The 21,525-nt window shown below is 39.9% G+C and overlaps 1 protein-coding gene across 1 annotated transcript in view; it reads right to left on the bottom strand.

Annotated features, from left to right (window-relative positions):
- The window catches only part of ENPEP (glutamyl aminopeptidase), a 93,817-nt gene extending 75,621 nt beyond the window's left edge, over positions 1-18,196 (bottom strand). The window contains exon 1 of the mRNA XM_090266420.1: positions 17,301-18,196. Within this exon, the coding sequence (XP_090122546.1) occupies positions 17,301-17,953 (653 nt within the window). The 5' untranslated portion in view covers positions 17,954-18,196. The remainder of the gene's footprint in view (positions 1-17,300) is intronic.
- Between the last annotated feature and the right edge of the window lie 3,329 nt (positions 18,197-21,525).

Raw genomic sequence — 21,525 nt, 5'->3', positions numbered from 1 at the left:
CTCCAGAAAAAGAACAAAACAAAATGAAAATAAGCAATCTATCAGATGCAGAGTTCAAAACATTGGTTATTAGGATGCTCAAGAAACTCATTGGGTACTTCAACAACATTAAAAAAAAAAAAAAGACAGAAATGAAGTTTACACTAAGTGAAGTAAAGAAAAAATTACAGGGACTCAACAGTGGAGTGGATAAAGCTGAGAATCAAATCAATGATTTGGTACATAAGGAAGTCAAAAACATTCAATCAGCAAGAAGAATAAAGAATCCGAAAAAACTAGGATAGGCTCAGGAGCCTCTGGGACAACTTCAGACGGATCAACATTTGAAACATAGGGGTGCCAGTAGAAGTGAAAGCACAAGAAATTGAAAACTTCTTCGAAAAAATAATGAAAAAAAACTTCCCTAATTTGATGGAGGAAATACTGTATACGTAGAAGTCTAAGAAGCACAGAGTCCCAAACAAGCTAGACCCAAAGAGGGCCACACCAAAACACATCATAATTAAAATGCCAGAGGTTCAAGATAAAGAGAGAATCTTAAAAGCAGCAAGAGAAAAGCGGAGAGTTACTTACAAAGGAGTTCCCATAAGACTACTAGCTGATTTCTCAAAAGAAACTTTGCAGGCAAGAAGGGACTGGCAAGCAGTATTCAAGGTGAGGACAAGCAAGAGCCTACAACCTAGATACTCTATCCAGCAAAGCTATCATTTAGATTTAAAGGGCAGATGAAGTGCTTCCTAGACAAGGTAAAACTAAAGGAGTTCATCATCAACAAGCCATTATCATATAAAATGTTAAAGAGACTTATTTAAGAAAAAGAAGATTATCAAAATTATGAACATTACAATGCCAATAAATTCACAACTGTCAACAATTGAATCTAAAAAACAAACTGAGCAAACAAGGAGAACACAAAAAGAATCATAGATACAGAGATCATTTAGATGGTTACGAGTTGGGAGGGGTAAAGGGAAGAATGGGGTAAAGGTGCAGGGATTAAGAAGTACAAGTTGGTAGTACAGAATAGACAGGGGGTAGTTAATTAAGAACAGTACAGGAAATGGAGTAGCCAAAGAACTTATATGCATGGCCCATGGACCTTAACTAAAGAGAGGGATTGCTGGAGGGAATGGAGTGTATCAGGTGGAGGGGAGTAAAGATGGAAAATTTTGGACCACTATAATAACGTAATCAATAAATACATTTTAAAAGATTTTGATAACAGCATTTACCTCACAAGGCAGGTGGAGAGAGTACACGAGATAATGCTGATATGAGGCTGACAGAGTGGATGCCTCACAGGTGATGATCAGTAAATTAGAGAGTGCAAGAGATTAGAGGCTTGTGGGAAATATCAAAATAGTAGCCTGTAAAAAACAGATTGGGATGAAGTGGTGTGGATAGCCTAGAGCAGTGCTTCTCATAGTTTAACATAAACAGGAATGACAAGGGATCTTGTTGAAATGCAGATTCCAATTTAGCAGGTCTGGGCTGAGACCTGGGATGCTGCCTTTCTAACAGAATGCCACTCTAATAGCAGAGGAGTATGAAATCAACTTGACAGATTGCAAAAACACAACTCACAGTTCTCTTTTGTTTAAAAAAACAAACAAACAAAAAAACCTTTAATTTCTTAAGATATGAAGTAAGAACAAGGAAAACCCAGGAGGGCCATCTTGTGCAGAAACCTGCCACCAGTCTTGGGGGCCCTTCAATTCCTCTTGAGTGACTTGGAGAAAGGTCACTGCTATGTCCAACCTGTGGCCATCAGGCTGGAACACTCACAGACCCTACCTCCAGCCCATGGCTTTTACAGATGCAGAGGAAGAAGAGGAGCTGGATTTTAGGGTCATGGTTCTTTAATTTCCATTATGTTGCCAGACTGTTTTTCAGAATGGCTGTCCCAGGCTACTCCCACCAGCAGTCACCTGGCTATGACAGCTCCTCATTCCCCACCAACACTTAGCATTATTCAGCTTTCTAATTTCTGCCAGTTTAATTGCTGTAAGTGATATCTCTTTATCATTTTAAGTTGTATTTTTCTGATCATGAATAAATCTGACCATATTTTCATTAAAAAATTAAAAAATAATTTTACCTAAAAATAACTATAAATTAATATTGAACTCCAGTAAGTACTTTTGTGTTGTTGCAGTGGCTGGCATAGGCTCGCAATTCAGAAAAGAACTTTCTCTGAGGAAAAAAAAAACATAATGGGAAGCAACTTTCTCACTGTCGGGGAAGAGAATTTATAAATTTTTAAGGAGGGAAGTTTAGAATGTACCCTTGGTATTAAATTGTAAATGCAGGTTTGGTATAAACTGAATGATTTTCAAGAAGATACAGGTAGAAGGATATAAAAATATGTATGTTTCCTAGCTTTGTCTGATGAACAGAACTGGATGCAATGACAGGCATGTAGCAATGAATACAACTAGCTCCCAGATGATCATTTAAAAATATCATCCTCCATCAGACAGAACCAGGATTCCTTAGAGAAATGGTTGATTCCAGTGTGGGGTCAGGAAAAGTCGAAGATGATCCTGGAACATCTTGGTGTGCCAAAAAAGTAAGGAAGTTCTCAAAGATTCATGGGAACAAGTAAAAAGGACACAGGAGTCCACTTGGGGGACTACCACTAGTCAAATCTGAGGGAATTGGAACATGAAAGTAAACAATGGAATTATAACCCATTGAATAAAATAAGAATCCTTACTCTGATAAAAAATATGAACAAATAAATAAGGTGGGGGGAGGGGGAAGGAGGGAAAGCTCTTCTTTACAATAGATTGCCTAGCAGTAATTTTATGAGGAATGATGGGTTTAGAAATCATGAGCAGTAGAAGCCAAAACAAATGGGTAAAAGTTTGATGAGGAAAGGGGTATCTGAATGTTTCAAAGAATCTCTCCGAAAATTACAAAGGAAAAACTCTAACTTTACAATGGAGAAACCTGTTGGATACCAACTTAAGCAAATGATCAAAGATAATCACATCATTAATAATAGTGCAAGCCATCACTTTAAAACTGGTTTCTCTTTTCTATCCTAATGGCTTGGACTGAAAGGGCCCAGAAGTCTGAGAAGGGGGAAACCTAAAATATTTCCCTCAGCCCAAACTAAGTATAATGGGCAAAAGGGTTTTGGACAGGTGAGATGTGCCTGGGACACCTTCCTCCGAAGAAGCCCCCTTTTTTTTTCTCTAATGTGGGACATTGAAAAATTAATCCCTGCCTTTTGTCATCTAGTAGTTATGAATTGAATGATGTCTTTTAACCCTTTTGCCAAATCTGTTGCCCTCAGAACACAACAAGGACACCAGCCTGTTGAACCAAGCACGCCGTTGACCGGAGGCAGCCAACTGACCTGGAGTCTGCACAATCCTTCCCCATGTGGGAAGGCCACCCTCCCCTCCACACCCCCACTCTTATTAGGGTTTTCTGGACCCAAGGGTAGGTAGGACGACGACCATGTCCAGTTTGAAGCAGCTAGAGGAGCTTGAGACCTTCGCCCATTGTCCTTTATAAGATTATAAAGGGTCTTAATATCTGAGAGGGAGGGATTGTTATTTTTTATTATTAAAATAATTAATTAATCATTTATTTGTTAAAAAAAGAAGAATATATGAAAGGGTGAAGCGGAAGAGCTTGTATGTATGAACCATGGGCATGGATTTGGGGAAGAATTTCTGGGGGAGGGGGGTGCTGGGTGGAGGGTAGCAAAGGGGAAAAAATTGGAACTATTGTAACAATATAATCAATAAAATATACTTAAAAAAAAATAATAGTGCAAGCCAGCTTGGTGAGTCTCCTGATGTGACTTCCTGAAAGGGACATGGCATTACTTCTGTGAAATTCTTGACAAAAATGCTTACATTTTTTAATAATGAGGAAAGTCAGAAAAACTACAGCTGAGGGACATTCTCAAAATAAGTGGCCTGAACTCTTCAAAAATATTAAGGTTGTGAAAGACAAAGAAAGCCTAGGGGACTGTTCCAGTTTAAAGGAGGCTAAAAAGGCACTACAGTAAATGTAACAAACTGGCTTCTGGACTGTGAAAAAATAGGTCAAAAGGACATTTTGTGGTTAATTGATGAAATCTGTTTATGACTATGGATTAGATAATTGTATTATAGCAATGTTAAGTTTCCTGATTTTGATAACTGAATTGTGGTTGTAAGAGAATGTTGTATACTGAGTGTTAATAGGTAAAGGGAAATAGTGTTTCAATATATTTAAAGTTAGGGAGGGAAGGAGGGAGGGAGAGAGATTGAAGGGGCTGGAGGGAGAGAGAGAAGAAATAGGACAAAATGTAAACAGTTGGTGAATCTGGATAAAGTGTTTCGAGAAGCTTCTTGTACTATTTATGAAACTTTTCAAAATTATTTCAAAATAAAATGTTACTCAAAAAAGTTTCAGCCAAAAATTTATTCTTCAATAAAGTAATTATTGATGAGTTTTGGTGAGGAAAACAATTTAACTAGTGAATTGAAGTTTCTAACAACTGTGCAGATTGCAGTGAATTGCAAATATGTCAGAATATAAAGAAATCTGTACTTTCCTTGGGTACTAAGTTTTTCTGGTAAGCTGCACCAAACTCCAACCCCATGTTTTGTCAGCTGCCTTTTTATTCTGACTTCTTCTGGCTTCTGATTTCTTCCAGAGGCAGAGGAAAAGGAAAAATCACTGCAAGAATGTCGCAGCTTAGTCACACCTCAGAAATAAGCCAGCTAACTAATTTGGGAATATACGTGTGTGTGTGTGGGGGGGGGGGGGGGTTGCTGGTCCTGTCATTGAATGTTAATCACTGTAAACTCACTCAATTACAGTGATCTGGACATACATTGGTGTAGGTAAAGTGATATTCATTAACAAGAAGGGTTACAAAAATGTGAACTGTTTTTTCTAAATTGTAGAGCCAATATGATTTTATGGGAAAAATCCTCCTCTAAGAGTTAAAGGTCTAGATTCTAATTCTATGTCAGCCCATTAAGTGTGATCTTGCGAAAATTACAAAACCTACGGTTCTAATACCCTTATCTATAAACGCTGGTTACCAAAGCACATCTGGCCTCTTCACAGGGTTGGGGGCACAGAAAAGGGGTAGGTCACATGTAATAAGATATTTGAAACCCTCTTGAAATTTACATAATGGGATTAGGATACACCTCATTCAGTTTTCTTAAATTCTAGGAAGCTAACTATACTTTTTTATTTCATTCACACAGGACACATGCAACTTTAATCAACCAAAGAAAAATTCCCAAATGTACAAGTAAAAAAAAAATCCAAACTGTTGACACAGGCTTAAATAATATAAGCTACTTTTATGTACAACTGTATAAATTCAGAAAAAGCCAGCCTAAATATATATACACAAAACTCATTTATGCACAGGTCTGCATGTAAGGATCTATATGTTTATTTCCTCAGGACGTTTCCATGCCACCTCTTGGTGAAGGCACCAACACTTCATTCATATATCTTGCAAGAAAAGAAAGACTATTTCCAGAATGGACAACACTGTGAGTCCTGTGTTCAGACCATGTACACTCCAGTCGATTGGTTAAGACACTTCCATCCTGCAGACCACACCATATACCTAGGCCCTCCTAAACAGCTTTGCACATAGTGCTCCAAAGTAAAAGCCTATAAACCACCCTGAAATGAATAAGCAGAATCCTTACAAGGGTTCCACATAGGTCCAGGCTTGGGTGAGCCGGCCTAACTATGCTTTCTGATGTAGCGCCTCCCACAGACAACAGACATCAAAATTCACTCATTCAACACAGTATCTTTACTGGAACAAAATTGTTTTGTTTTGTTTTTAATTTGTATATAAATACTATAGACAATGTAATGATTTTTTAAGGTGATAACTTATTTTCTCATGAACTGTATAACTCAAAGCTCCTATTTAAATATGCTAAATTCCTTCCAAAGTTTTTATTAAAGTTTTGTAAGGATATGCAAATTTGAAAACAAGGAATATGAGATAGCAGTACAAAACAACTGTAGACTACAACTTCTTTGGGGAGGTTTTATTCAGTAATTAAACTGTTTTTTTTTTTTTTCTTTTTAAAATCAGCTGAATTGTATTACAAACTTATTGGGAAGGCCTGGATAATAGCACAATACATTCGGGAGTGACTGCTTGGTATGTCCTGAGTAATTAAGAGTGCCAGGCAAACTGCTGAGGTAAACCACTTTTCCATGAGGGCCTCTCCATGCCATGTTAATAAGTCACTTTCAAGGCCAAGCACATTAAAAATATAATTCTATGTAGCTTATTAATTTATAAAAGGGAAGAACAGCCCTCTAACTTTTCTGAGTACAACACATCAAGGTGCTTTTAGAGAAAACTAAAGAGAAAAGGTGATGATGTAAGTCACAGGCCAGTTCACTCTGAATCCACTTAAAAACAAACAAACTACTGGATTATCTCATAAATCATCCTGCATACTATTGCCAATGAAGACTCTCAGGCTATATTCAGCAATTTAATAACTTGATCCAGCAAAATAAATAACAAGGTCGGGGTGAAAACCTTAAACAAAAGGCTTCTAATGCAAGTGAGGCAGCCACAGTTGCTGAGTGTGCAGACTAAAGCACAGCTTTAAGCAGGGAGGCTCATCAGTGCAATACAACCCATTTAGCTTTATTCAGATTCCAACATGCTTTTAGTGGTTTGAATGAACCCATTAATTATTTAAGTTTATTTTTCAATTGTTGTTTCCTATGTAGAAAACATTCAAAGTCAAGTAAAATCATTTTTATTTCCTTGTTTCTAAAATAATGTGAATTATTAGCCTCCTGCAACAAGTAAACAAGACCAAAAATTGATTCTTAATTGATAATGAGTATGCTAATAGCTCAACATATTAATCTAAGAATATAATGAATAAACTGACTTACAACTAAAATTTCAAGATCAAAATTACAAATGAGTATACATGCCCATGCATGTGAGAATATATCACACACACACACACACATTTCACTAAGAACATCACACTGATTTGTTTTTTTACCATATTTTCACTTAACTCCTAAATCTTTATCACACCTTAATCTTGCGCTTCATACTTACTTTGCAAATGCCTTCTAGGTATCTCTTCCTAGATGTCTTACAGGCATTCAACATGTCTGACACTGAACTTATTACCTTCTCTCCTAAACCTGGTTCTTCTCTTCTATTTCCAATTAAACGTGTGAGCTATTTCTCAGACTAAGTATTTGGGGCATCCTAGACCTATAACTTTAACTTAAACCTATGCATAGTGAATCAGTTTGCAAATTCTGACTCCCTCACCTCCAAACTCTCTTCCCCCATCATCTCCTCTTCTGTCTATCTTGAAACCACCATCCTACCTGTTCTTCATCTTCCCTCTGCTGGGCCATTGTAATACCTCCCATATACCCAAGTATGAATTTGTCTCTTCCCTTCAGCATCTACATCTAAACAGTCACCAGTTAATTCTCCCTTTATAATGCCTGTCATTAGCTATTCTTCCTTTTCTTTCTTATGAGTTTCCCAGGGTTCTCTCTGGCTAGCCTCTTCATATAAACCTCTTCCACAAACTAATTTTATTTTCCCATTCTGCTTCTCTGACTCAGTGCCTTTCCTTTTTGCCTGCTTCTCATCTGGTTAGTAAAGTCCCACCATAATATCAAAATTCAGTGTTAATCCTACCAATGTTACAAAGAACACCCCAGAAAACTCAAACTAGAAACCATCTGTCCCCCTTTTAAAGTTTTGTGATTTCTGTCAATTCCAATATTCTCAGTCCTTAAAATATAAACTGTTTAAAAAAAAAAAAAAGTACCAACTCAATTTCTCTTCAATGAGACAAGTAGAAAAGAAACCAAGGGAAGTATTTCACCCTGACTGAGTTGGACAGTAGAGACGTCATTGGTAGAAGTTAAACTTCTTCATGGGAAAGGGGCTATAGCAATGTGGCCTGTCCCAGCTTGTGCCTGAGGATGTTAGGGTGTAAGGGCCTGTGCGAAACTGTTTCTATATATCCATTCAATAATGTTTTAGTGCCCACTGCGTGCTAGGCAGTGAACAAGAGAGACTCAGCATCCTCTTAGAGATCCATAGAAGGGTCCACACTCAAATAATTTTGGGAAATGGCAGCTATGGCTGTCTCTGGAAATTCATATCAGACTTTGTCATATAAGTCTCTGAAAATTTCCACCATTAAAAAATCATACTGTATTTAATATTATTGCCCAACCTAATTTGGCAACAGAATCCCTCCCCTGTTTTCTCCTGGCAAAATCTATTAATATCCCATGCAGCTAGAGCTCTGTGGAACATACTTTGGGAAATGCCATGTAAGAGCAGTTCAAATGCTGAAAAAGAAATGCTGAACCTGGGAGAGAGAAAAAATATTGTTATATGTTTTGGAGATTTGAGTAGAGGGACTCTGTCTGGGAAAAGAACAACTGGTGGTGTGGGCAGGAAAACATTTCAAAGCTTCCAATCCTTTTAAGTGGTTCTCCTCAGACCTTAAGAAACAGACCACAGAGCATGAAAAGTGACTTTTAAGTTTTCCTGACTTTGTCCTCCTAAGCCTCACTACAAGTCTGTCCCCAGAAACATTATGTGGAGACTGTTACTAACTCTAAGCTGGCGCCACCTCCTTCTACTACTTTCTTTTATTTCACAATCTTGAAGGAAAGAGGCTTAGATACTTGTCTCCCTTGTGGTGTTCAAGTCCATGTTATATTTGCAGAAATCAAGTAATTTTGGTTACAAATGAGTGCAGTTGAGTTTAGTTTGCATTATGGTTGCAACAATAATATCCCAAACTGCTAATACTTAATCCTGGAATTAAATTTTACATTAAGGCAAAAAAATCAGAGAATAGAATTTTGGTTGCATACTGAAAATCTATTACTATAATGGAATTTTAAATTGTGTGAGCATCGAGTATTACAAAGCTTACTGTGTAATGTAAAAGAATGGTGGTGCTCCAGTGAATACACTCTTATGATCCTTATATGGACATTGTGGATGGGTATTCCTAGAGGCCTGCATTGTCCAAAGGCTTAAAAAATGCATTTTCTCATACGCTTGAAATATTTCATAACAAGCAAAACCAAAAGTATTCCATTTATCTTAAATGAAGTTATTGAGTATGTGCCAGAACTATTCCAAAGCGTGTGTGCAGAGCAGAACTGGCAACATCCTGTGTAATGTGAGAGCCTCAAAAGCTACCAGCGAAAACAGACAAATGAGAAGACCAGCCCTCCCTGAGGACCTAACTGAGCACAGGCCTTCCTTGCCAATCTTACTGTTGCATAGTATTTTTTGATCAACAATTGAGACAGCTGAGTTTCAGAATGCCAGCTCACACATATATATTTTATGGTAAAATTACCTGGTGCAGTTAAATAACCCAAAGAATCAGAGTAAATAATATATATTTTCGTAAAGAGTGCTTTTTAAAATTTGTAAAGTATGTAACAGAAATTTATTAATGGGACACTTTAAAACACATTTTAGTGTTAATGTGGCTCAGAGAAATAAGTACTTTCATTTGTTGTTGGTGGAAATCTAATTTGGGACATACTTTTTGAAAGTCAGTTTGAAGACACACACACATACATACACATATGCATGCACATGATATATATGCATATATGTATATAAAATACATGTGTGTATGCATTCATACATATGTAGTTTGGACTACTTTCCTAAAGAAATATTAGAAAATATTATACATAGTTTATTACAGAGATGTTCGTTAAGTTTTTATAGGTGTTTTTTAGTAAAAATGTAGAAGCAACTTTAATGCCCAGGTTTAATGGAAAAATTGAATAAATTACATTAGATTCATACAATGAATTATCATGTAACCATTAAATTATTTTTGGAAGAATACCAAATGAGATGTGAAAGTGTTGATATATCCTAAAAGCATGTTACACAATAGTATGTAATAGTATGTAAAAAATACTAGAAGAATATCTGCCTAAAAGTTAACAAAGACTATACTTGAGTTATGGACTTACAAATGCATTTTTATTTTTTCTTATAATGTTCCCTGGCTCCCAAGTTTTCTGCAGTGAATGTATATTATTTATGAAATAAATAAACAAAATAAATGTTACAAATTTCTGGATATATTCATACCCTTTATATCCTAACAAAGGAAATAAGCAGATATACACTTAACAATGTACTTATAAGTGTTTTGTTCTGACATATATAGTAATAAAATAATGGAAGCACTCAAATGTCCATTAGGGAATTGGTTTTAAAAAATAAAAGTGCAACTTCCAGTCAAGATGGAGGCACAGGTGTAGCACACTTTGCCTCCTCACTCAACCACAGAAAGAATTACAACCGGATCTCAAAAATAAATAACAACCAGAACTTTCAGAAAATAGAGCTAAAAGGAAGTCCAACAACCAAGGATTTAAAGAAGCCACATTCATCCAGACGGGTAGGAGAGGCGGAGTCACAGAGTTGGGGCAGAGAGGTGGTGGGGCTCAGACACATGACTGCAGTGGGACAGTCCTACATTCATGTGTGGTGGATAAAAATCAGGAGGGATAACCTGGGAGTGAGCAATCCCAGCCCCAGGCCAGACAGCACAGCCCAGGGTTCCAGCACCAAGAAGATAAACCCTCATTACTTCTGGCTGTAAAAACTAGTGGAGGTTGAGGTAATGGAAGAAACTGCCAGATTTTCACTGCTTAAAGGGCCCATATGGTCCTAAAATATACTCAAACCCCAGGACAGCAACAGGAATGGCACCAATCACATACAGGAAGTGGGTGAAGTAACTGGAAATGGGCCAAGAACCAGGCAAAATGCCAGAAGACAGATAGCAGCATTGTCTCCTCTCTGAGCTCCTTACCACAAACAGAGCCACAGAACAGCAAGGTGGGTGGCCCTGCCCTAGCAATTACCTAAGGCTCCGCCCCACACAATTTACGGATACCTTTGCTATATAGGCCACGCTACTAAGACATGGAGTAAAAGCAGCTCTACCTATTACAAGAAACAAACACAGGAAGGCTGCCAAGTTGAGGAGGCAAAGAAATATGGCCCAAATGAAAGAACAGAACTAAATTCCAGAAAAATAACTAAATGAAATAGAGACAGCCAACCTATCAGATGAAGAGTTCAACACACTGGTGATAAGGATGCTCAAAGAACTCACAGAGTACAGCAAAAAAATAAAAGAAGAAATGAAGGTTGCACAAAGTGAAATAAAGAAAAATACACAGGGAACCAACAGTGAAAGGAAAGACGTTCAGATTCAAATCAATGATTTGGAACAAAAGGAAGAAATACACATTTAACCAGAACAAAAAGAAAAAACAAGAATACAAAAAACAGAGAACAGGCTTAGGGAACCTCTGGGAATCACAGGAGGAGAAGAGGAAGAGGAAGAAATTGAAAACTTATTTGAAAAAATAATGAAAAAAGACTTCCCTCCGCGGACAGTACTCTCCGCGGTCCTGGGATCTGTCTCTTGCTTCAACAGGGTTTGAACGGAACAGACCTAGGGTCGCGTTTTCTTTTCAAGTATCCTCCATCTTTTTTAGTCACCATCTTTGGAACCACCTCAGTGATCCTCAGCCTCCGAGACGAGCCAACACCGTTTTTTTGACCTTAAATCTTCATTGCTGAATGACCATGACCTCCCAAGTTCGTCAGAATTATTCCACTGAGGTGGAGGCCGCCGTCAACCGCCTGGCCAACCTGCATCAGCGGGCCTCCTACACCTACCTCTCTCTGGGCTTCTTTTTCGACCGGGACGATGTGGCTCTGCCCGGCGTGGGGCACTTTTTCCGAGAGTTGGCCGAGGAGAAGCGCGAGGGCGCCGAGTGTCTCTTAAAGCTGCAAAACCAGCGCGGAGGCCGCATTCTCTTCCGGGACATGGTGAAGCCTCCCCAAGATGAGTAGGGTAAAACCCAGGACGCCATGGAAGCCGCCTTGGCCTTGGAGAAGAACCTGGACCAGGCCCTTTTGGATTTTCATGCCCTGGGTTCTGCCCGCATAGACCCTCATCTCTGTGACTTCCTGGAGAACCATTTCCTGGATGAGGAGGTGAAGATCATCAAGAAGATGGGCGACCACCTGACTGACATCCGCCGGCTGGCCGGCCCCCAGGCTGGGATGGGCGAGTATCTCTTCGAAAGGCTCACCCTCAAGCACGACTAGGAAGGAAGCCTCCTTTGGAGCCCAGAGGCCTTTGAGGGGGCCCCTCTGCATTTCCCTGGCGTCTGCCTTTTGCCTGAGTCTCTCCCTGAAATGACTAGACACCCCCTTAACCACCCTGGAGCCCTCTCCTGTGTGCATTGGACCAAATGGAAACAATAAAGCTTTATGCAGCAAAAAAAAAGAAAAGAAAAGAAAAAAGACTTCCCTAGTTTGGCAAAAAAAAAAAAAAAAAAAATAGACATACAGTCCAGGAAGCACAGAGAGTCCCAAACAAGATGGATACAAAGAGGACCACACCAAGACACATGAGAATTAAAATGCCAAAGGTAAAGATAAAGAGAATCTTAAAAGCAGCAAGAGAAAAGAAGAGAGTTACCTACAAAGGAGTTACTGATTTCTCAAAAGAAACTTTGTAGGCAAGAAGGGACTGGCAAGAAGTATTCAAAGTGATGAAAACCAAGGTCCTACAGCCTAGATACTCTATCCAGCAAAGTTGTCATTTAGAATGGAAGGACAGATAAAGTGCTTCCCAGACATGGTAAAGCTAAAAGAATTGATCAGCACCAAGACATTATTACATGAAATGTTAAAGAGACTTACTTAAGAAAAAGATGATCAAAACTATGAACATTAAAATGGCAACAAATTCACAACTAACAACTGAATCTAAAAACAAACAAACAAACAAACTGAAAAACAAACTAAGCAAACAAGAAAAACAGGAACAGAATCATAGTTATGGAGATCATTTGGAGGGTTATCAGCTGCGAGGGTGAAGGAGGAGAAAGGAGGAAATGGTGCAGGGATGAAGAAGCATAATTGGTAGAAACATAATAGACAGGGAATGTTAAGAATAGTATAGGAAAGGGTGAAGCCAAAGAAATTACATGAATGGCTTATGGACATGAACTAGCAGCGTGGCGGGGGGGGTGGTTACTGGAGGGAAGAAGGGTCCCAAGCAAAAGGAGGAAAGGAGGGAAAATTGGGACAACTGTAACAGCATAATCAATAAAATAAACTTACAAAATAAAAGTGCATTCATGCAATAGAACATTGCACATTTTTTAAAATTGGATTCTTGAAAGTATTTAAAAATGGGTAAAAAATGCTTATAATATGTTAAGTTAAAAAGGTATATAGAACTTCTAGGCAAGATGGAGGCATAGACAGACATGCTGTGTCTCCCTCCACAGCTGAGAGGGATTACAACTACTTCAAAACTAGAGACAACCAGAAGTTCCAGAAAATCATGTTGCATGGAAGTCCAACAAAGATATGGGGAAGAGGTGCTCATCCAGACAGGTAGGAGGGGCAGAACCAGGGTGGAGAGGACTTGGTGTGGTGGTGGCAGCAGCATGCCAGCGGAAAGCACAGTTACGCGTTTTAAAGGGTTGGGAGGGACACCTGATGTGGCGTTCCCAGCTCCTCACCAGACCACGCAGCTCATGATTCCAGAGCTGGGGAAAGTCAAGCCTCATTGCTTCTGACTGTGCAAACCAGTGGGGGTTGGGGCGGAGGCAGAACCTGCCAGTCTCTCAGCAGAGTCCGCTTGTTTGAAGGGCCCCCATGGTCCTGGAACATCCACAGACCCACCCACTCTGGGAACAACAGCCAGGGCAACAGCTACAGGGGTGCCGGTTCCATACAAAAGTGGGAGAAGTGCCTGGAAAAGGGGCAAGTGGCATTGTTCCCTCTCAGACCCCTCTCCCACATACAGCGCCACAACGTGGTGAAACAGGTCGCCCTGTACTGATGAATCCCTAAGGCTCTGCCCCTTACAACATAACAGGAGCAATGGCTCTACCTAAAACGCAGAGGCAAACAAGCACAGGACCTATCAAGATGAGGAGACAACTTCTGGCCAAGATGGAGACCTAGGCTGAAATGCTCTGTCTCCCCCCACAACAAAGAAGAACTACAACTACTGTAAAACCAGAAATAACCAGAAGTTCCAGAAAATAAAGCCACATGGAAGTCCAACATATTAAGTTATAAAGAAGTGGTGCTCATCCAGATGGGTAGGAGGGGTGAAGCCGGGGCAGAGAGGTCAAGCTGTGCTAACCGCGGCAGCTGTGGAGACGGCAGCAGGACAGCGGTAAGCACAGACACCTGTATTTAAGAGGAGGTGAGAAGCACCTGGGGAGCAGCCCCAGCTGCAGACCAAACCCATCAGCTCGTGATTCCAACACCGGGGAAGGCAGATCCTCATTGCCTTGGACAGTGAGGGCCAGAGGGCATGGGGATGGAGGAGGAGGCTCCTGGTCTCTCAGCGAAGAGTGAATGGCAGGAATACATCTTGGACCTCCGACCCCACACAAAACACCACAGTGTGGTGAGAAGGATCGCCTGGTAGTGACGAGTGCATGGGGCTCTGCCCCCTATAGCATAGGAGGTGTGACAGCCCCACCAAGGAAGCAAAGGTAAACACAAAACTGTCAAGATGGCAGTGATTATGACAGAGATCCCAATCACGCAGCTGACCAGACAGCAAGTATCTAATCTAATGGCAGAGGTTTAGTTATACAAATGCCTACAGACCTAACAGCGGATCTTAAACAAGACGGGGAAGAAATGAAGGATAGCCCTGCTGAAATGAATGAAAGCACATATGAAACTAGTGGTGAGGGAAAGAAAACGAGGGATCAAATCAACAAATCAGAACATAGGGAAGGAACAAACAGTCAACCAGTACAGAAAGAGAAAATAAAAAGTGAGGAAAAGGAGGAGAGGATCAGAAACCTATGGGACAGCTATAAGCGGGCCAACATTCAAATCTTAAGGTTGACGTAAGGTGAAGAAGAAGAACTAGAAATTGAAAAATTATGTGAAAAAATAATGAAGCAGAATTTTCCTAACTTGGGGAAGGAAATAGACTTACAGGTCCAGTAAGTACAGAGAGTTCCAAAAAAAAAACTGGACCCAGGGAGAAGAACCACAGCAAGACACATTATAATCAAAATGTCAAAAATTAAGGATAAAGAGAGAATCTTAAAAGCAGCAAGAGAGAAGAAAAGAATTAAAGGGGTCCCAATAAGACTATCAGCTGATTTCTCAAAAGAAACTCTGCAGGCAAGTAGAGACTGGCAAGAAATATTCAAAGTAATGAAAAGCAAAAACCTATAGCCATGAATACTCTATACAGTGAAGCTGTCATTCAGAATAGAAGGACAGAGAAAGTGCTTCCAGGGCTAAGTAAAACTGAAGGAGTTCATCTGATCCAAACCACTGTTATATGAAATGTTAAAGGGACTTGTTTAGGAGAAGGGGGATCAAAACTATGAACATTAAAATGAAAACTGTATCACAACAACCAACAACAGAAGCTAGGAATCGAAACAAAGGCAAACTAAGTAGGCAACGAGAGTGGGAAAAGGATTATAGATATGGGGAATATTTTGGGGGTGGTCAGCAGGGAGTGGGGAGGGGGAAAGGGAGGGAGATGGTACAGGAATTAAGAAGTATAGTAGGAGAGAGTGGAGTAGATAGGAAGCTGTTGAGAAGAACTATATGCACAACCAATGGGCATGGACTAAGCAAGGGGGACAGCTGGAGGGAAGGGGGTCACTGGGTGGAGGGGAACAAAGGGAAAAGAAACTGGGACAACTGTAACAGCATAATCAATAAAGCATATTTTAAAAAGATATAAAGATAAATACATAGAAATAATATAATTACAATTTTGATCACCTCAAAAAATTTTAGAATTACATTAACATGTTAAAGAGGTTACCACTGGATGGTGAAAGTATTTATACATTCTACTAATTTTCTTTTTAACAATTTTTTATGCTTTCAACATTCGTAACTTTTATCAACAGAAAAATGCAAACAAAAAAAGTTTGTTTGATACTACAGAGCATCATCTCTTCAAATACTTTTTTTCCAAACTAGCATTTCTACCTAATGAACTAGTGTACCACACAGTAAGATAAGGATATTTAAACATTTTATTTTATTTTAGTCTTTGGGTCTCTCTGACAAACAACAGAAAGAATTTTGACCAAAAGGTTTGCTTTACACTCTCTAAGATGCTCAAAACAACATAAAAAGGGATGTTCATGAGCTGACCCCAGTTTCACATTTCTTAACTGTGACACTAAGGTTTCTTCATCATTTACCTGTTCAGAATTTAGGTAAGCAAAGGTCAAAGCAGTTTCAAGTTCAGTGACTCCTCAGGTGTAGACTTCTTCCCTGATACAGGGCCACACCCACAGTGTGAAGGTTTTTTAAGATCCTTGAGTTTATGCCTTCAACATAGCTCCAATGATAGCCCCGGATTGATAGTCAAAGCAAGTAACCATTTTTGCTAGACTCGGGAAATGAAATTGTGCTCCGTGAGCACGCACTTACACACACACACACACACATGGAAGTTTGTGGGGAGGAAAAATGTTTTTATGTCTTTAATTATATATCTTTTTATGTCCTTAACAGAGCTTTATGTTGCATGCATATTGCATTACAGGAAATAAGTGCAAAGATTTTCTGTGTTTTGTCACTCATGTGTGAACTCAGTGAGAATTTGTTGAAAGCTTATCTGTAAATGGTTCTGGCTGTGCGAAATAAAAGGGCACAGTTCTGCCTTCATTTTTAGATGGAGACACAAAGACAATTCCATGAATGTTACTTATTCTCTCGATGTCTTTTCTCTAGTATCATAGTCAAAATTAAAATTGATATGTACTGGCTTTCACTTTAAAATAGCATTTTAAAGTTTCAGTTTAAAATGACTGCAATAGAGTTCAAGAATATCACCAATGAAATTTATCAAATACATGTGTTTTAAAAATCTGAGTTTATGCTAAATATTAAGGATAGAGTTTAGCACATTATGATTTTTCCTAATGGAATGAAAGACACCGAGGGTGTTTGTTTTGTTTTTTGTTTTTTCCACTCTGTGCAGCTCACTCAATACTTTCAAGTTTTATGATAGGCACTGAAAATACAACAGGACAAGAAGTTTTGTTTCCCAGATGAACAGGCAGCACTGACAACAACTTTAGATAAAGATCAGACCAGCAAAATAATTAAAAGGTGGAAAGTGAAAAAGAAAGAAAAAGAAATGGAAATCAAACATATATTTAGGGGAAATAGAGCAAAAATTAATATTTACTTGACTTTTCCTTTCTCCACGTAGGTCGTTCTATAAAATCCCACGAGCGAGCCGTTCAGCCAGCCGGCGAACTCCAAGGTCAGGTTGTAGAGACCCTCGCCACCAGTGGGTGTGAGCTCTTCCTCCGCCTCCACCACCACATACTCCTGCTTTTTGTACTCGAAGCACCTCTGGACTCTCACCTGTGCCCCTGAGGGCCGCTTCAGCACCGGGAGCTGGCTGATCCTGGTCTCCCGGAGGTGCAGCCACAGGTGCCGGGTGGGCTTGCTCACGTTGATGGCGATGGTCACACTGCCCGTGTAGGTGTCCTCCTCTATCACGGGCTTCACCTCCAGATCATAGTGCACCGGGCTGATAAAGTCCGGCAGCCTGAAGTTCTTCCAGGCTCCATTCTCATCGTCACTGGCAGGGCAGACCCCCTGGTCCTGGGGAGGGCTCGCCGTGGGAGGGCTCGCCGTGGGAGGGCTCGCCGTGGGAGGGCTCACTGTGGAGGGGCTGTGGGAAGGGGCTTCTCCTGGGAGGTCACACGATCTGGTCAATCCAACAGCAAGTCCTACTATCAAACCTACACCCACCACCACCGCACAGATGATGGCCACATGTTTCGTTTTAATGCAGTATCTCTTAGACTCTTCTCCCTCTGCAAAATTCATTTTTGTTTCCAGTCAAATGTTACACACGAAAGGATGTAACATTTAACTAACGTCAGCAGACTTCCTTTTTAAATTGGAAGGAATGCCCTGGTTTGGTGGCCTGATTTCGCTTTTCCCACACCTCTCTCTGGCTCGCCTTCCCCTCTCCCTGCACGTTCCCACCAGCCACTTAAGGACAAATGCGGAAACGGGGGGGGTAGGGTAGAAGGGGAGCTGAGCAGGAGGAAGAAGCCCGAAGAGAAAATTAAGAGAAAATTGTCGCAGCTCCCTTATAAACAGAGCATCCCCACCCCGCCCCTCAGGCTCTGGAGGGAGTTAAATATAAAACAGGGCGTAGCTTACCAGTCAACAGGAGGATGGTCCTTGTCAAAGCTCTTGTCAGCAGCTTTCAGGAAAACATTTGGGAAAGAGGTGTGCCTGCAATAGAAAAACTCAACCTTTGTCCCTGGGTCTCTGGCTCCTTTCAGCTGTGCTCACAGTCTCTCTTCACCAGAGGGCTTCCCGGATGTCAGCTATTTTACCACGTAGCTTGCCAGAGAAGCTGTCTTCTTTTCTTTCTTTTTTTTTCTCGTATAATGTAAATATTCAGATCCTGCCTTTTGCCAAAGTCATGTCCTGAAATTGGATTCTTGGAGTGATGAATAAATTCAAGAACTACTTAGGTATCCATTACATATTTGTTGAACTGGTGGGTTAGTAAAGCATAACCAGGTAAACGAGCACAGTGGATGATGGAGGAAAGAGGGGGAGACATGGAGAAATCAACCAAAGCAGAACTGGGCCTGAAAAGCCAAAGAAGAAAAGAGAGATACAGAAGGGAAAAGGACTGAAAAATCAGAACTATGAGGAAGGTAACTTTGTTAGATAATCTTGTTTGGTTAGATAACTGAACTACAGCAGATAAATATATCTTTGGAATTTGCCTCCAAGTGAGATTTTCTTTAGACTTTGATGTGGTAGATCACATCTGAAACAGATTCTGATGGGAAGGGAGGCCTGTTGGGAGAGTCATTACCTGTGCAAACCTATTACTTCTGAATGTCAGGGTCAAAAGGGAAAATCCCAAGAACACCATCCTGTTTAGGGGTAGCTAAAATATAGACACCTGAGTCATCTCTAATAGCAGCAATACAATAATTATAAAAAATTTAAGAACTTTCTACTATGCTAAGTAGAAAGTTATTTAAATTTTCCCAACAACCGTATAAGAATAGTATTATTATGATGTCCATTTTGGAAATGGTATGACTGACATTTAAAAAGGTTAAATCATTTGCTCAAGGTCATACAACTGCTAAGTAGCTGAATTAAAATTTGAACCCAGGTTGTCTAAGTCCGAAAACTCACTGCCTCTGTTCCTTGAATGGAAGAAATGTTTAAAGGTTAAGTAACTATAAAAAACTTGATCAACCAACTTACACCATACACCAGAATAAACTCAAGATGGATCAAAGACTTAAATGTAAGCCGTGACACCATAAAAGTCCTAGAGTAAAATATAGGCAGGAAAATTTCAGATATCCCATGTAGCAATATTTTCACTGATATATCTCCTAAGGCAAGGGAAATAAAGGAAAGTATAAACAAATGGGATGACATCAAACTGAAGAGTTTCTGCTCAGCAAAAGAAAATGTCAGCAAGTTGAAAAGGAAACCAACATTATGGGAGAATATATTTGCCAATGATACCTCAGACAAGGGATTGATCTCCAAAATATATAAAAAACTTATACAACTCAACACCAAGAAGACAAACAATGCAATTAAAAAATGGGCAAAGGACCTGAACAAACACTTCTCCAAAGAGGACATACAGAGGGTCCATAGGCATATGAAAGAATGCTCAACATCACTAGTCATCAGAGAAATGCAAATGAAAACCACAATGAGATACCACCTCACACCAGTCAGAATGGCCATCATCAACAAATCAACAAACAACATGTGCTGGCGAGGATGTGGAGAAAAGGGAACCTTAGTACACTCTTGGTGGGAATGCAGATTGGTGCAGCCACTATGGAAAACAGTTTGAAATTTCCTTAAAAAACTAAAAATGTAACTGCCTTTTGAACTTCAATTCCATTGCTAGGATTATATCCAAAGAATCCTTTTTAAAAATTAATTTACTTATTTATTTTGGGGGGAACTCTGCTCTGTAACAATACCCCCTCTCTGACTTTAGACCCTTTATAATCTTATAAAGGAGAATGGACAAAGGCCTTGTGCTCCTCTACCTGCTTCAAGCTGAACATGGTCATTGTCATACCTACCCTTGGGTCCAGAAATGCCTAATAAGAGTGGGGGTGTTGAGGGGAGGGTGGCCTTCCCACATGAGGAAGGATCTTACAGGCTCCAGGTCAATTGGCTATCCCCGGACAATGGCATGCTTGGTTTAACAGGCTGGCATCCTTGTTGTATTCTTGAGGCAACAGCTTTGGCAGCAGAGTTAAAGAGCATCACTCAATCCATAACCACTAGATGACAAAAGTCAGGGATTAATTTTTCAATGTCCCACATTAGGAAAAAAAAAGTCTTCTTTGAAAGAAGGTGTGCAAGGCATGTCACACCTGTCCAAGCCCTTTTGCCCACTATACTTAGTTTGGGCTGAGGGGAATATTTTAGGTTTCCCCCCTCTCAGACCTCTGGGCCCTTTCAGTCCAAGCCATTAGGATAAAAAAGAGAAACCAGTTTTAAAGTGAAGTCCACAGACCACCCCATACTTCACCAACCCAGGCACTTAGTTCAGCCAATCCACTGAGTCTCAGGAGGCAGTGATGCAGACAGGATTAAGTGAGGCCTATACATACAGACAATCATTCAGGTAATGAGATCATAGGCTTATGCCCTATGAAAACAGAACACACATGTTAATTTACGCAACATAACCCACAAAGCAGTCTCTAAATCTGCAACACTGTCTTATTGGGGAAACCTCCAGTTGCAAGACATTTGACATTCTTTTTGCCTGTTAATTAACTATCTTTGATGATGTCACATACTTAGTTTAACTTTCAAATGAAAACAAACTTTAAATGAAAATAAACTTTAAAGAGAGTTAGCTGCACTACTTCATAGTCTACCACTGAGCATTGTGATTTTCCTTAAATTGTAATTTTTCTCCTTAAGATTACCCTCCTTGTCATTAAAAAGGGACTGCAGTAAGTCTAGTTTTAATTTATCGTGTTTGTTTGCATAAACACAACAAGAACAGCAAATGATCACATATGATCTTTACATTTGCTTTGCTGGAACTTACACAACGAACCTTTAGGGTGACTTTCAGTCTGCCCTTCAGGGCACAGAAGCTGAGCCACATGCCTGTCATTCAGCCTTGCCTGTAAGCACCTGTCTTTTCCAAGTCCTTCAGGTTTTCCATTGTGCCTTAAAGTTTCTTCTAGCCATCTTTCAGGAAAGCAACCCTCGTCCCTTCCCTGGAAAGATTGCCATGGACCTCACAACCAACCAATGTACCAGGCCTTTTATTACCTTTGAAAGTCAATCCCAGGTCTTCAGGGCTTTTTGGTAACAACCAGAGCCCAAGCATGCCTCCTTTAGGCATGACATTTCAGTCA

The sequence above is a fragment of the Furipterus horrens genome, unplaced genomic scaffold, assembly GCF_987537825.1.
Source record: "Furipterus horrens unplaced genomic scaffold, mFurHor1.1.pri manual_scaffold_2, whole genome shotgun sequence".
Lineage (NCBI taxonomy): Eukaryota > Metazoa > Chordata > Mammalia > Chiroptera > Furipteridae > Furipterus > Furipterus horrens.
Note: the sequence above shows the minus strand (reverse complement) of the source record. Positions and strands in the feature narration are given on the sequence as shown.